Consider the following 17,187-nt stretch of genomic DNA (forward strand, 5'->3'; position numbering starts at 1 on the left):
CTGCACTTTAGCGGTAACACACACACACACACACACACACACATATATATATATATATATATATATATATATAAAATTCATCAACTTTCAATAAAATAAACAAGAATCTCATCCAGGGCTTGATGATATCAGTGTATGCTAAAGGATATTCACTATAGCAAATTCTCCCACTTTAACTGTCTTTGGATCCCTAGGTATTGTTACTAATATCAAAATTTCTCTTTATAATTTGGAAATTATGCAATATAGAAGAATTTTTGGAAATTCTACCAGATTATATAATTTCTTCAACCTTCTTGCAATTTGCCTAATCAATTAATTAACAATACTAAAATTCTACAATATGATATTTCTGTTGAGATAAACCTGTTGAGGCATATAATTTCAATAATAAAAAGCACATTTTCTACAGGATTATTCAATATGGTAATTATACATTGCATTAAAACATTCAAGTACAGTATTCTGCATATTTTTAATGCTATGTAAAATGTTTTTACTGTTTCCTTATGAATATAGTAATAATATAAGAAGGCAGTAATAAGCATTACAGTTGACTCACTATAGCTAGCAAGCAGTGTTATAACAAACTACAGAAAACTTCTGAACAAAATTCACAGGTATAATGCTACACTACAAGTAATTCCTTCCTGATTTACGCTCACGCATAGACCCAAACTTCACCGTGCAGGCATTCAAAACCAAAATCCCACGGAATAGGTCGGTCAATCCTTGTTCCAGGAATGTCCTATGTGTATACATGTGGCTGGTTTGCCTGTTCTGAGGGACGAAAAATCAAGTTTCTGGGTGAAAAAATACTCTACCTCTGTATGTGAACAGCTGATTCACTTTTAGTCAAAAGATACCAGATAAAAGTTTTCTTCACATCACTAACAGAAATCAAACCCAGGTCTTTCCAACCAAAGGGCTTCATCTATACTGACTGAGCTACTGAGGATCTAACCAGTAATTCACCACCACACATTATTCATATAAGTTTGCTATAGTGAGAAGTGGCTATAATAATAATAAAATAAGCTTTACCATTTAATAACAATTTTTATCACTTATACAAATATTTCTTTCATAAAATTGCATAGTTTTGCTGTTTTTAAAAATTGCTGAGGTTGTCATTTTAACTGATCTATGTTTATTGTTTGGTTTAGAATGTTTCTGCTGGTGTAACTGGTATTAGAAGGCAAAGGTATAACTATACATGTTGTGTGCATGATGATCCTATTCAAGTTGGTGTTGAAGATCTTCAGAGTTTTGATGAAGTCTCTTTCCAGGCATCTGAAGAAACATGGGCAGCCCTTAACTCAGGCTTATATGCCCCTTTCTATATGCCATCTTCTTATAGCACTGATCAAGGAAATGTTGTAAACCCATATTATTATTACAGTTATATGTTTATGAACACACTTGATGAATGTGTAAGGAATCCTCAAGAACTTATAATCCAGAATGTGTGGGATAATCGCCTTCATACTTATCAATATCTTGATATATTTGGTACACCTGTTCTTACCTCTTTTGGAGATCCACAATACATTGGAGAACAGACCTATAATGAGGAAATGTTAAGTCAAGATTCTTCCACACAGCTTTCTCATCACAGTCCACTTATTACTCCATGTGGGACAATTGCAATTCTTTTAAGACACTGTGTTCGTGTAGATATTACAGTTGATAAAGCAATATACCTTAACAACTTTCCTGGAAGATGCATTGCTGCAATGAATGCAATTGGCGATAAAAGTTGCATCATACATCCAAATGGAAAAATGCTTCAAGATGGAATTAATGTGCACATGGAAACTGGCAACCGATTAGCAAAAATAACAAGACGTGGGATCACTTTTACATCTCTAGATCACAGTTTAGCTTACTTAGTAGATGCATCTGGGACCAAGTCCACAACAGAAAGATTTCGTAATTTACAACATGACTTTTCACTTGATGTATTTTATACAAATTCCTTCTATGGCCAACAGGCTTATGATGAATGTCTCCTTACACTTGCACATACAACTTACCGATTTTATGAGAATGGGGATGAAGTGTGGGCAGTTGGTGGTGTAAGAATAAAACAGAATCAGTGGGGGGATGTGAGGGTTTCTCGTAATTATGGACGACGGGTGTTACGCACTTCTCCAACCATTGGAACAATTTCTGTTTCCACACCATTCATATATATGGCAGCTGGCTATAACAGAGATAGATATTTCTTTGTTCGGAGAGGAGAGAAGAGACTGGATGCCCATATTGGAGGGTTCAGTATAAAAAATGGAAGTCAGAAAGCTGGCTTTGATAGAAAAGGAAGACTAGTTCTTCATTAACTTATTCTTATATATACATATATAATAGTTATTAATTTAATATATTTATATAGGAAGTTAACATATTCTTTTATTGTATACATTGTTTATGTCTTGTTATTCCATCCTGGAATATTAAAATGTTTAGTTTACTAAATAAACTTATTATAAACATGTCTGCATCACCTTTCTCATTCTTGTACAAATTTCTTGAATAACTAAAAAGTCAAACCACCATTCCTCATAATGCAGGCAACTAAACTCTAATCAAAAATTAAAAGACAGCTGGATATTTGGAAAGATACCATTACAAATCATGTACTGGAATCAGAATTACAGACTAAGCACTCAAAAAATATAAGTATTAAGGCCATGATATCAACTGCTGCCACAAAAAAGTTGACTCACAACAAGTGGTCTTCAAGGCTAAAAAAATCCATGTCCATGGCAGGATTTGAACTTGTGATCTGTTCATTGGAGAGCAAGTAGAATAACCATTCAGCCAACCAGGTCATCATTAGAACTGATGTTCCATCTCTATCTCTCTCTCTCTCACACGCGCTCACTTCAAATCACTTTTTCATGAATGCTGTTGTTGCCAAACTGAATTCACTCTTCTACGTTATTTAAGTCTGTAAAAACATGTGCCACTTTGATATATCTTCAAATTCTCTAAAGTAACTTCTCTTCCTCCTCCTCCCATCTAGCTGTTCACATTCAATGTAAATGCTTGCCAATGTGCTGTAGATTTTTCACTCATAAGTGATGGTGGTGGGGAGAATTCTGTATTACTTGTAGAATCCAAGTAATATTGAATTACCAAATGAATTTGGCAATTCAATATTTCCAGAAGAGTTTATCCATAAGTTAATAACTCCCCCAATCTCCTCACAAATCAAGTATCTCACAACCCATGAAAGGTTTCGAGTAGGCAAGATAATTCAAAAAGGGCACTGCTCTAGAGAAGGAACAATACATTTATCTGAACCACACTGGCCTGTGATAAGTATAGTGGGAGTCTCAAACCAAGCAATGAAACTCAAGACTAAATGTACTCACAAACATCCATATCAGAGTGCAATTTAAACCTGTGATTAAAAAAGCAGAAATTATCCAGTTTTTCAGTATTTGGACAACTTTATATATTTTAAAAAAAAAAAGTTTTTTTTTTTTTTTTTCATGTTTATTAAACTATGATGAAGCCATCAGTTCTTTGTAGGTGTAAGTTTCAAATACTAACAACTAATTAAATTTTCTTGTTATCACCATAAGTTCTTCAGTCAAAGCATTCTCTTAATATAAAAATACTGTAATTATACGAACATGGAAACTGTTGGCCTAGATGTTCTCCAACCTTGATGTTTGAAAATGTTAAGAGGCAAATGGGTTTCATCAGCCAAATGTGACATCACCACTCACTTTCCTTATCAGAGGCTTTTTGTTGTTCCATGTTTCGCCTTCAGAGCAGGGTTATCATCATGAAAAAGTTACTCCATTACTAACTTCCAATTGACATTTTTCTTCCAAAATTAATCTGTTATCTGTCAAGACTCCAACATTATCAGATCTTATTATTTCTATCTCTTAAGGCACTTTTTACTGTATCAATCCATCTATCTACACCAAGCAAAGAACACTTGCTTTGCTAATCTTTCCTCTTCCATTCTGTTTAAGTGACCATGCCACATGAGATAAGCTGTACTAACACATTCCTAATCTTAATATCCTCATTTTTAAATGTGATAGTGTCATTGATGCTATCTGTTCACTCCAATAATCTTTCTCAGAACTCGCATATCTGAGGGCTCCAGTCTTTGATCAAGTGTTTTTATTTTTAAGTGTCTTGTATACAGCTAATTTAGTGTTTGACTAATTTCTCTTATTTCATATACATTTATTCAAATGACTTGCTACCATACTTAGCTTTACTAATTTTGTTGTCTATTTCCATATTTAAATTGCCATCTTCACTAAAAATTGTGCCTAAATAGCTAAAATATTCTACTTGTTCTATAGGTTCTTCATTCTCTTACAAAACTTCCAGAAGTGACCCACTGTTCTCTCTCCCTTCTTGCCACGTACTGAACAAAGTATGCAGTTGATGTTTTCAATGTTTTGGCCTATTTTCATCATCTTTGTCTTTTTATTGCTGATTTTCATACCAAATTTATTACAACAGTTATTCAAAAGTATATCATCTGCATAAAGTAAAGAGCTAAGATTAACATTGCCAATTTTGATATCAGATTTAATACCACTTTCCTTCATGTGATCCATATAGATAATAACAGTGGAAATAATGTGCACTCTTTTGCACACCTGATCAGACCATCTTTGTGTACCACCTTCAATTCTAACTGCTGACTTAAAACTTAAATGGAGACTGTATTGCTTGATATCATGTCCCATTTACATCATATAACTGTAGTGTTTTGAATAGCTTTCCTCTTGGCACCTTGTCATATGCCTTTTCTAGATTAAGAAAACTTAAATACAAATCCTTGTTATATTCCCAAGATTTCTCAACAGATTGTCTTATAGTAAAAATCTGATCCTGGTAATCTCTATTTGGCCTGAACCCAGCTTATTCTTCTCCTCCACAATTTTTCTTAGACATATCTCAAATATACTCGCATAAATCTTATCAGGAACACTCACTAGGGAAATACCTCTGTAATTCCCACATTGTTTTATTTCCCTTTTTATAGATGGTACTATGAGAGGCTCTGCTCCAATCATCTTTAATTCACCATCTGTCCAGGCTTTCTGACTTATGCACTTGTAGCCACTGTGACTTTTATACTTCCATATGCGAGTATTTCTGGTCTGTAGGCTTCAAAAATTAGCTGACAGGCAAAAAAGAAGAGATATGATAGAAGTAAAAGGTTTTATAGGATTGATAGTGAAGACTTTGTTCAGTACATGGCAAGAAGGGAGAGAACAGTGGGTCACTTCTGGAAGTTATGTAAAAGCGTGGTTAGCAAGGGTGTTAGGACTAGATTTTTTGCTTGAAGGATGGTGAATGCAGCAAATGAGTTTAAGGAGAGCTATAATAGGTATTGTGTGAATAATGGATCTCCCATGATGAATCTTTCGACTCCATGGAGATGCCTGTATAATATCTGCTCCAACTGCCTTTCCACATTTTAGGTTCTTGATGACTTTTTTGACTTCAAGTATGGATATGTATTTCTGACTTTTCTGTTGGGAGTTTTCTACTACCATGCTGACACTGCTTGTTTCTTTTAGCAGTCTTTTAAAGTGATTACTCTGATATCTAAAAATCTTCACTCACCTTTACCATCTGATTCCTTTTACAGTACTCTTTCCTCCATTTCTAAGCTTTTTTTTTTTCAATAGCCTCCAGAATATTTTGCCACCTTCCTGATATTTATTTTCTATGTTTTTACCAGTCTTCCATGACTTTTGCACATTGCTTTGCTTTCTGACATTTTTCTCTGTATTCTCTAAGAGAACAAGCTGACTTACTTTCCAGAAACTTTCAACATGCTTTTTTCTATAATGCCTCTTTTTAACTTCCTGTGTCCACCATGGAGTTCTGATTTTTCTATCCTTACAGACTCACCACATGCCTCTCTGGCTGAATTAACCAATGCTTCTTCAGGGTTTGCTACTGAATTTCCAAGGTTTGGTTCTTGTTTTCAAACTTGCATTTTTTCTTCATTGATGTTTGTGTATTTGAGATTCCAGTTCACCTCTGAAAGCTGCTCAACTTCGATTTGCTTTAAGTTTCTTACACACTCTTCTTTTTAATATGAAATTCAATTTTATCCAGCTCAAAAACTATATAGTAATCACTTCCTAGTTCAATCCTTTGTGTACTCTTGCATCCTGAACTAGTGGGAAAACATTGCTATCAACTATATAGCATAGTCAATGAGGCTTATTTCTTGTGTCTTCTCTCTATGTGAATTTGTGCACATTTTTATGTTGGAACAGGTGTTAATATAAATCCATGTCCTGAATCCAGTAGGCATTTATCATTATTATTGGCTTTATGCTTTCCTCCATTTTTCCTAAATATTTCTATGCCCGGTAATCATTTTCTACTCTACTGTTTAGATCTTCAACAAGAACTACCTTTCTTTTGTTGTCAGCTGCCTTCACTAATGCCTCAAAAAATTTCTCCACTTCCTTAGTAGAACCATAAGTACAAATAAGTCTTAATGTCCATTTCCCTATTCGGATATTTTCCCATATCACTATTTGATATTGCCTACCATTCAAGATTATCCTCATATTTAGTACTGCATACTATAGCTACTCCCTCTTTTCCCTGAATATAACATCTTGTATTTTGTTGCTTAGAAGGATCTCATCTGCTTTTGTCTTCTTTTTCAGAAACATCTATTAAGTCTATTTGGTACTTATTCAGTTCTGCTAGTTCCATCTTTTCCATTAATACTCTTACATTGACAGTACCAATCTTGAACTCTGCTGTCAAGGTGAGATGTGTTCCAGTAGGCGACTTCGTGCTGTTCACCCAGTCTTTGATCAAGAATTTCATTTCTAACCCAGTTCTCAAATCTGTAATTTAAAATTGATTCGAACACTGTCTTGTATATAGCTAGTTTAATGTTTTTACTAATGTCTCTTATTACATATAAATTTATTCAGTTGACTTCCTACCATACCAGCGTTGCTAATTTGCCTACCTCCATATTTAACCTGTCGACTGCCATTGGCCTAACTTGTAAACTTGATACCAGTGCCAGTATGTTTGTATTATTTTCTCTCAAAAAATATACTACTGTTGATATATTTTACACTTTGTCATTGTAACTACAAACTTTTCTTTAGTAAAATTTTCCAGAGCCTATGATATTACTGATTGAAAGCCCCTAGTTTTGCATGGGTAGGGAGTGCAGGGCTAATATACTAACATTCACTACAAAAAATACGGCACCAGATAACTTTTAGTTGGCAGCTAACATGTTAATTTACCATTTCACTAAAAATCATTACTAAATAGCTGAAGTGTTTTATTTGTTCTATAGGTTTCCTCATTCAGGATGTAGTTGATGTTTTCCATGTTCCAGCCCATTTTCAGTCTTTTGTATTTTATTGCTGTTTTTCATATCACATTTACTATAGCACTTTATTCAATGTAGTTAGGGAATCTTGTACAAGATTTATTTAGGAGTATAATGTCATCTGCATAAAGTAAAGAGTGACTTGAATATCTGTAATTTTGATATTAGGCCTAATGCTACTTTCCTTCATAATATGATCCATACAGATGATGAATAAGTGGAAATAATGACTATTAAATTATTTAAGGAATTTACAATGTATACTGGAATATTAATTAAAAGAAAATTTAATAAATACTTCCTATATTTCGGCAATGTCACATTGCCATCTTCATGGGAAGATACAAATATGGCACGTGCATGCAGGCACTACAAAAAAGCAAATGAGGCAGAAGATAAGAAACTACTTTGTTCCTAAAGTCCTAATGGTGCCCTCTAGCAGGCTATATTGGGTTGATGTTCTCATGATGTAAGTCTCCCAAATTTGGGGCAGTCTCATGCACCCAAATTAATTAATATTCCAGTATATGTTGTAAATTCCTTAAATAATTTAATACTCATGTGTACTCATGTGTTGCCAACATATAAGCCTTTCTATGAGAAGTGGAGATAATGTGCACCACTGTCTCAATGACTGATTTAACATCAAACCATTTCCCTGTATCATCTTCACTTTTAGCTGCTGACTTAAATATAGACTATGCACTGCTTGATATATCCTATTCACATCATATAACTAGTGTTTTCAACAGTTTCTCTTGGCACCTAGTCAATCCTTTCATAGATCTACAAACTTAAATTGAGATTCTTGTTATATTCCCATGATTTCTCAACTATCTGTCTTAAATTGAAAATGATCCTGACAACCTATGGCATTAGCACACTTGCTTCTTTATATGGTGACCTTTCACAATTTTAATCATCCTATTCAAGTATGCTGGCATAAATTACCTGGGACATTCAGTAGGAAAATTCTTCTAATTCTGACATCACATTTTTTTTAATGTTGCTTTTGCAAAATCAAATATTTCAATATTCTGAGTTAATATTTCACTTTCTAGATTGAACAAAGGCACTTTTGTTCAATGAGACTGTTGAGTTAAGTGTCTTTATACTACTTAGTTTGGTTGGCATCTTGGCAATTTTTCTTATTCCATACAAATTTATTCAACTAAATTCCCCATCATATCAGTCCTGCTTACTGTTGTCTACTATCAAATTTAATTTTTCAGACTCACTACTGATGATGTCCATGTCCCCATCTAAAAAGCTGGTCTTGGTCTATCTTTTCAGTTCTAGATGTTACTTTTCATCTAAACTGATAACCTCAAAATTCAAATACCAAATCTATCATGTATGGAATGCTACCACCACCATGTAAGTGAAGTTACCGTTAAAACTTCCTCAAAAATTTCACGTCTGTTACCAGATCAGTCTACTTCCTAAGACAATCCAAATAAAACAGGAAATACAAGTTCAGATGTTGGAAAGGCACTAATGGGTCAAATGTTTATAAACAAAGTATATAATATAATAGCATGATCTTACTGTAAACATTTGACTCATTATCCTCTTTTAATATTAGTCCTAACATTTTAGCAGTTAGAGTGGCAGTTTCATTAAATCAGGTGGAAGGCTGTTCTATCTTCTGAAATGTTAGGACTAATATTAAATGATATTAAGCTCTTTTGTTCATAAAGAATAAGTGACATTCTTCATATTCTCTTATATGTTTAGATTAATGACCTTGAAGAAATCCAAGTAATGCTATGATGGGGTATTTAATTCTAATATCTGTTTATACCTGTCAGTCAGCCACATGCATTCTCTGATCAATTTTCTTGTTTTGCAAGATGAAAAACCAGTTCCTTTCCACCTCCGTAATGAGACTGCTAATTCATCTTCAGATAAAAAGGCCTTATAAAGATTGTATCCTAGACAGAATACAAACTCAGGTCCAACTAAAGTGCATCACCGATGTACTAAATGAGACCATTCAGTTATTTAACAGAATAGCATGGACTAATATTAAGAATAGCAAGCCCATGCTATTCTGTTAAATAATCTGAAAAGAAAGACCTGGTAACCAAATTAACTATAATAAATCTGTATGAAAATCAATTAACAAAATAAAATAAAGCCAAGAAAACATGTACATTCTTAGTGAACTTGTAATGCATTTATATAGCAGTAGTGAAAAGATTTTTTTTTTTTTTATTTTTTTTTTAATGACAAAATATGGAAATAATAGAATAAGCAATATTGGTGTGGTGCACAGCTTTGGAGAAATAAATCAAAACTAATCAGAATTGTTTGAATATTAACAAATGGATCTTGAGTTGAATGAGAAATGATTAGAAATCGCTGACGAGTTCAGAAGTATAAATGGATGTAGAGCAACAGTTAATACAGATGTCAAAATTTTAGATGATTTGGATAGATTGGCAAACTAGGCAAAGGAGAAAGGATGTCAGTTTAATGTGGCAAAGGATATGCATTTTGGGGCAAAAAAATTACCAGCTGTATACCACATTGGGGGAACCAGGAAATTGAAGAAGCTAAAGACTTGGGAGTGTTAGTAGATAAGGAGTTTAGGGGAACATAGCAAAAGTGACTAAAGCAGATCATCAGATTACTTAGTTACTGAAGAATACTTTGGCAAACAGAGACAAGCAAGTAACTGTTCCTCTTTATCAAGCTTCGATAAGACCCCACTTGACTTGCGTGTAGATCTGGGGATCAGGGTTTCTTGGTGAGGAAGAGAGGATCCAGAGGCAAGTGACCAAGATGGTAGCAGGTCTATGGAATGAACCTTATGAGAACAGGTTGAAGATTTGTGGGTTACAGAAACTGGTTGATAGGCAAAAAAAAGGATGATATGATTGAGACATACAAATTACCGAGCGGTTTTTTTACAAGATTAATTCAGAGGAAATTTTTCAGAACAGGTCTGGTGGTGAGAGAACTAAGGGCCATCCATGGAAACTGAGTAAGAGTGTAGTTAGAACTAACTGTTTTTTTTTTTTTTTTGCTTAGAGGGTAGTGAATGAGTGGAATAGGTTCCACTCATTCACTAGAGTGTGAATGAGTTCAAAGCAAGGTATGAGAAATATTGTGCAAATGTTGGATAACTCTAAACATCATGTCAAGAACTCAATGAGCCTAAGGCCTTCTTGGAGTTGCCTGTAATAATAATAAGTAGCAGAAATGAGGATATCAGGAGATCAAGGATTCACATGTTATAACATATGGTCAGTTAAAGTAAGGCATATTTATTGAAAAGCTTTGTTTGTACTCTTGCATAAACTTATCCACTATACCAGGTACGAGATCAAACTAGATTCCACGTCTTGGATTATATTTTGTATTAACCAATGAGTTAGATACATTTTTTGGAACGATATCAGTAATATGATTCATAGCTGTTATCACCATTTTAATTCTGGCACCAATAGAATGAGGAAATTTGATTCATTACTCAGATCTCAGAGAAATGGACAGCTGTTTTTACCTTCAGATAAAGTTGTATTAAACCCTGTCAGACCATCACTTATCACATTCAAAGAAATCTGCTCTTATCAAAGAGAATGATTATGCTGTAACTCCAGATTTTGTTCCAAAAGTTGATACTTTATGCAATATTGAAAAGGGATTCATATCTTCCCACAAGATACTGCCAATATTATTAGACATAAACCACCACCATGTTCCTTTCTTAATCTATCCCAAGATCTAACATTTCCATCTCTAATGTTCTGATGCATTAGAACTCTTTACACTTTTTTTCCCAACCATGTTATCTCCATTCAAACTATTTCAGTGGAACAATATGTTTTATAAACAAAAATTTGGATTGCCAGCTGACCTTTTCATGGAGAATTTTGAAAAGACCTTCCTAACAAGAAAAAAACAAGTATCAAACCAGAAGTATAGGAGAGATGTGGATGACATCATTATTTGGAAACATCGGTTTCCAACAATTTCTACATTCTCTTAACTCTTACAAATACCTGTCAAATTTATATTAGAACTTGAGGAAGATGGAAAACTCTTTCCATGATGTTCTCATCACTAAAAAAAAAAGCCTGAAAGTGGTGTTACTCTTGATATGTAATGTAAATCTTCAACATACAGGACATCTTCATGCCTGATCTTTTCACCATCCTCAAAAATTAGCCATAATCCACACACTATAAGAATAAAACAGTTTCTATTATACAAAATGACCGTTTGGAGTTCTGTCTTGAGTTGGTCATCATTTTGTATAATCCCTTAATTATTTTAATTATAATTACAATATATAATTCCTATAATTTTGTAAATTTGATTTAATTTCTCTGTTCTGGTGTCATGCACTAAGAAAATAAAATCCTATCACCTGTTTTTCTATTCCAAGAAAAAGTTGATAGGATTTTATTTTTGAAGCCTTTGACTCCCAATAACCAGAATATCCAATAGACTCCATCACAATACCATACGTAAGAAGGTTATCAATTAAAATGACATTTCTTTTCAAAGATCATGACATCAGAGTAACTTTTAAATCAATTCAAACTGTCTGTAACCTCCTGAGGTCTTCTAAAGTTAACATCTTTCTACAAATACCCAAGAGTATACAAATTCCATGCTCGTGTGGCTTGGAATGCATAGGACAGACAAGCCATGGATCTGAGGTGAGACAGATCAGGTTTAAGCATATGGAAATCTTATTAAAGATTTCAATTTTGCCAAGAATCACATTCCATCACTAACTGTATACAACTAATGCATGTGACATGTTTTTATGTTTACTGTTTAGCATGAACCTGCCTATTTTCATTCTAACGGTTTTTCAACGTTTAGTTGACTTTGTGATGTTTGTACTTATTGGTTTTGATATATCTAATCCTGAAGAACTCACTTCTCTTTTACGTGGTGAACCTAGTCAGTAATTTATTTATATAGGTAATGACTAATACATTCATGTTTTCTATGTAAGTTAATAGGTTTACACTGGATAGGGAAGAATTGTCCTATTCTGTACTTTACCTTGGGAGATGACAATTTGTTTCATACTTCCTATTTGCATAACGATCAGCATCATCACAAATTGTGGTATGTATTTTCATTGAAACCAAGACTGTGTAGAGGGGGTATAAAGAATGTGTTTATTCAGGGATATGTACAGTATGGCACAAAAAACAACAGTACTGAACTTTGACATAACTGAACTCCATTACATATTGTTGTAGTTATTCAGCATTTTTTTTGGTGCAATACTGTATTAGAAACTAGTAATTATGGGAAATCTAAATCTTACACAGGTATCCCTCGATTAACGCGGTTAATTAATCCCTCCATGTTACCGCGTATATCAAAATCACATTAATCAAACCTAATAATCAATGGTAAAAATTACGATTCATCCATGATCGATTACTGCATTAATAATTCGTTTTATGTGGTACTCTTTTAGGAAAGATAAAAAATGAATGCAAACTAAATGTTTAATAAATATTTGTACCTACATTATTTACTGTAATTTTTTTTTTTTTTATCAAAAGAAGTTATTAAGAGTCGTTTCATAATGGTACAAATTAAGTGGATATTGAATCCAACATTATTTCATAGCCGAATATAGAAACTACAAGAGTTTCGTGCCAAATATATAGAAACTAAAAGTTTCGGTGGATGCAAGCATAAGTAACCTTATGGGCAACTCATAGTAAAGGTGGAGTTGGCTCCAGATCACTTTCCTTAGTTTTTCCATAATGTAAAGCGCATCTCCTAGAGGAGTTGTATGATAAATAAGCCTTTGGCTCTCTATTTCAGTACAGTTTATTTTCAGTTACAATCTAGAAATTATTGAACAAAGAATAAAAAAAACAACTAAACCATGCTATACTGACATCGGAGGGTGCAGTATCTCTCAGATACAATTTACTGTCAAATATCACAAACCTTTATATAACGTGTTAAACCAAACTGACAGCAAAAAACAGTGTGGAATATCACTCGTAACATATGAATGCACAGCTACTCATGACCTCCAAGCTATACACTGAATTGTGTAAGAATATTTATGGTAAAGATTTTGCATGTATCTGTCATATCAGCTGCGAGCTCTGCAGGGATAAAGGCGCGTTGATCAAAACTCTTTTTGTGTATATCAAGGGATTGCCACAATTAATTTTGCAGTGTTAATCAAATCCCACGTTAAGCAAGGGATATCTGTATTTGGATGGCATATTTAAATTACTAAAAGGTTATGGAGGTATAAAAAGTCTTACAATGGCTGCACTGCATAATTCAAAAGGCCTGGCCGTGAACTGAACTGGTATCAATGAGATACAAACCCACAAGTAAAAATGATTGTGCATATAAGGAATGAAAAGAATAAGTGTGAATAGAATAGAGGTAAATGAATTACTAATAATTTGCATTACATATTACATGGCATCCTATAATTGTCACACGTTCATGTTTGCAGTTATGACAAAAAAAAAGTAAGGGAAAGAGATTTGTGAAATATAAATAGTGCCTGTATACATTGGTTGGTAGCTTAGTACATGATTATAGGGAGGGAAACAGCCTGAACTAATAATGTTGATAACATGATTTATCTAGGCGTATATAAGTTACAAGTGCATTGATGGGGCACTAAGAGAGAAATCATCACGTAGTGGAAAATGCCTCCTTTCTCACACACTATACTGTAGAGACATTAGCAAAACAAAGTGGAAATTTTATTGTAGTGTTAAATACAGTGTTGCAACAACCAGTTACACTTTTTTGGCTGCAGAAAATATGATCACACTTGTCCATAATACAGTCATTGAATGCAAAGAACGCAAGTGATTTATGTAAAGCAAATTTTCAAAAGAAAATAAACTTGAAATCAGAATTACATCTGAGATTTGCTATATCATTAAGGCAGTTCATATAGTAATTTTTGAAATAAAAAAATGTAGGGAAGGAACCTGACCTGTATATAGATTTGCTTGATACAGTTATGAGCATGTAAATACATGACCAAGTAATCAAATCAAGGGCCTAATAAATATCAATTTGGAAGTAAACTAGCAAGATTGCTAATTTACAAATGCCTGAAAATTGTTTTAACGTTCTTGTTTCCAACATGAAGTTGAAGGAAAGATATGAATGATGCTTATGCATAATTAATATAATTAAGCTAAAATTAAAGTGAATATCAATGTTGATTGAGATTCTAGTTTTAATAACTTTTGAGAAGAGTTGAATAATGCAGAGAAGAAACCAAGTTTTTATATCAGAAGAAGCTTTATAGGTGATATTTAACCAGAAATCCTCAAATATGGAAGTATAAGTTTTATACGATGCATAATTTAGGTCAAATCCAGGATGACTCAAGTAGATTTCTTACAGTATCTACATGTAAAAAGAAATTAAAACAATTTGAGAATTACAAAGAAATCTCCTAATTTAGTATTCTAGGTATAGCAATCCCTCAATTAATGCACCTATATACATCTTAAAAATAACTGTTACAGATTTAAAAAAATTTTCTATCTATACATTTTTTATGGCTAACTATTTTAACAATCACTCACCAGAATGAAATAATTTAATTACTGATTTAAATCACTTTACAAAGTTATTTTTTAATGGCATACAGTACTACACTATGTTGCATTTACTGCCAAAATTTATGTCACCTGCTAATTGAATTTTGCTGATCATATCTCACCCCTCTTTTGCAATCGTTTTCCTTACTTTTTTATTTTAAAGTATTTTCCCAACCTTTATCATGAGTAAAAGAATTAGTGAGCAAAAAAAAGGTGGAAGTGTGAAAAAGATTCGAAAAGTAATCTCACTGGAAGAAAAACTTGAAATGATAAAGAAAAATGAACAAGGCGAGCCCAGAGCAAAGGTAGGACAAGAACATAAAATGGGTGAATCAACTATAAGAGCAATTTTAAGCAAAGCTGCTGAATACAAAGAGAAAGGTAGGGCTGCTTCAAGTTCATCATGCATGCAGACCACTTGAAATCCAAGTATTATAATGACTGAATTCTTTCTACATGGATTGAAGATTGTAACCAAAAACAGATCCTGCTAAGTACTAATCTTATTAAATCAAAAGCATGAAGTCTCTTTGCAACCTTGAAAGCAAAGGCTATCAACGATGGAAAAGAAGAATTCCATGCTAGTGCTTGGTGGTTTGAGCATTTCAAAAAGAAAAATAGCGTACATAATGTTCGAATCACAGGCAAAGCTGCAAGTGCAGATAAGGAGGTGGCTGCAAATCATCCACAGATTTTGAAGAAAATTGTGGAAGGGGCTATTGCAACCAACAAATATTTAATGTTGATGAAATCGCCTTTTTTTTTGGAAGCAAACGCCTTCCAAGACTTTCAGGCCAAATCAGAGAAATCTCACACTCGTCTGCTAATTGAATTTTACTGATCATATCTCACCCCTCTTGCAATTGTTTTCCTTAAAGTATTTTAAAATCGTTATAAAGTCGTAAAGGATAGAATGACTTCTATTGGGTGGCAATGCCAAAGGTGATCTAAAGTTAAAACCATGGTAGTTTATAGGGCACAAAATCCTAGGTCCCGCAAAGGCATTACATTAATGTTGTTGAGGAAATCGAAAAACACCAGACATGAACTGTGTTTTGATAATGTCCAAGAGTTATTGAGGGTCAAAAAAGAAATTTGAGGAACAAATTATACATTTCACCATTGATTAATATGCCTGTTTTAAAGAACGCATTTATCGAGCAATTGCTGCATATGGAACACTAAACTGGATTTATATAAGCAGTTTTAGAGAGTTAGAGAAAAAACTTGCACAAGCTGCATTCAGGTCAAACAGAGGTTATCAGATTTTTACTTTAAGACAGTTGAGAAATCATAGGAGAATATGCAAAAGAGGAGCAATATGATGGATCTATATACTTTTGAAAGGATCATATAGCATACAGCAGATGGAATATTTCATTTATAGGTCAGAGGATGAGGGCATCCTTGGAGGTTGAGAATGAATGCAGTCAAGAAAGGGGGTGACAGCTAGATATTTCTCCTACAAAGCAGTGTATGAATTCAAGAAATGCTATGACAGCTGGTTTGCCTAATGTGTATCCTCTTTCGATGAGTCCCAGACTCCCTATGGGCCAATATCTTTTATTAGAAAAATTAGAAATTTAAACTCTATGCTTTTGGTTTTTATGAAGTTCATAATATAATCCTTAATAAATTCACTAAAAGATATTGGTCCATAGGGAGTCTGGGACTCATCGAAAGAGGATACACATTAGGCAAACCAGCTGTCATAGCATTTCTTGAATTCATACACTGCTTTGTAGGAGAAATATCTAGCTGTCACCCCCTTTCTTGACTGCATTCATTCTCAACCTCCAAGGATGCCCTCATCCTCTGACCTATAAATGAAATATTCCATCTGCTGTATGCTATATGATCCTTTCAAAAGTATGTAGATCCATCATATTGCTCCTCTTTTGCATATTCCTATGATTTCTCAACTGTCTTAAAGTAAAAATCTGATAACCTCTATTTGACCTGAATGCAGCTTGTGCAAGTTTTTTCTCTAACTCTCTAAAACTGCTTATATAAATCCAGTTTAGCGTTCCATATGCAGCAATTCCTCGATAAATGCGTTCTTTAAAACAGGCATATTAATCAATGGTGAAATGTATAATTTGTTCCTCAAATTTCTTTTTTGACCCTCAATAACTCTTGGACATTATCAAAACACAGTTCATGTCTGGTGTTTTTCGATTATTTCGAAAAAACTAATTCCAAATATTAGAAAGGAACTTAAAATCATTACTC

At 33.5% G+C, this 17,187-nt stretch overlaps 1 protein-coding gene across 2 annotated transcripts in view; it reads left to right on the top strand.

Moving 5' to 3' along the window:
* Positions 1-2,496, top strand: part of fest (wurstfest) — a 29,276-nt gene extending 26,780 nt beyond the window's left edge. For both annotated transcript variants that reach the window (XM_090402586.1, XM_090402587.1), the window contains exon 3: positions 1,167-2,496. In XM_090402586.1, the coding sequence (XP_090258712.1) occupies positions 1,167-2,339 (1,173 nt within the window). In that variant the 3' untranslated portion in view covers positions 2,340-2,496. The remainder of the gene's footprint in view (positions 1-1,166) is intronic.
* The last annotated feature ends 14,691 nt before the right edge of the window (positions 2,497-17,187 follow it).

Source organism: Typopeltis vanoorti, chromosome 13 (assembly GCF_054136105.1).
Source record: "Typopeltis vanoorti isolate ZY-2024b chromosome 13, IOZ_Tvanoo_1.0, whole genome shotgun sequence".
In the NCBI taxonomy this organism is placed as follows: Eukaryota; Metazoa; Arthropoda; class Arachnida; order Uropygi; family Thelyphonidae; genus Typopeltis; species Typopeltis vanoorti.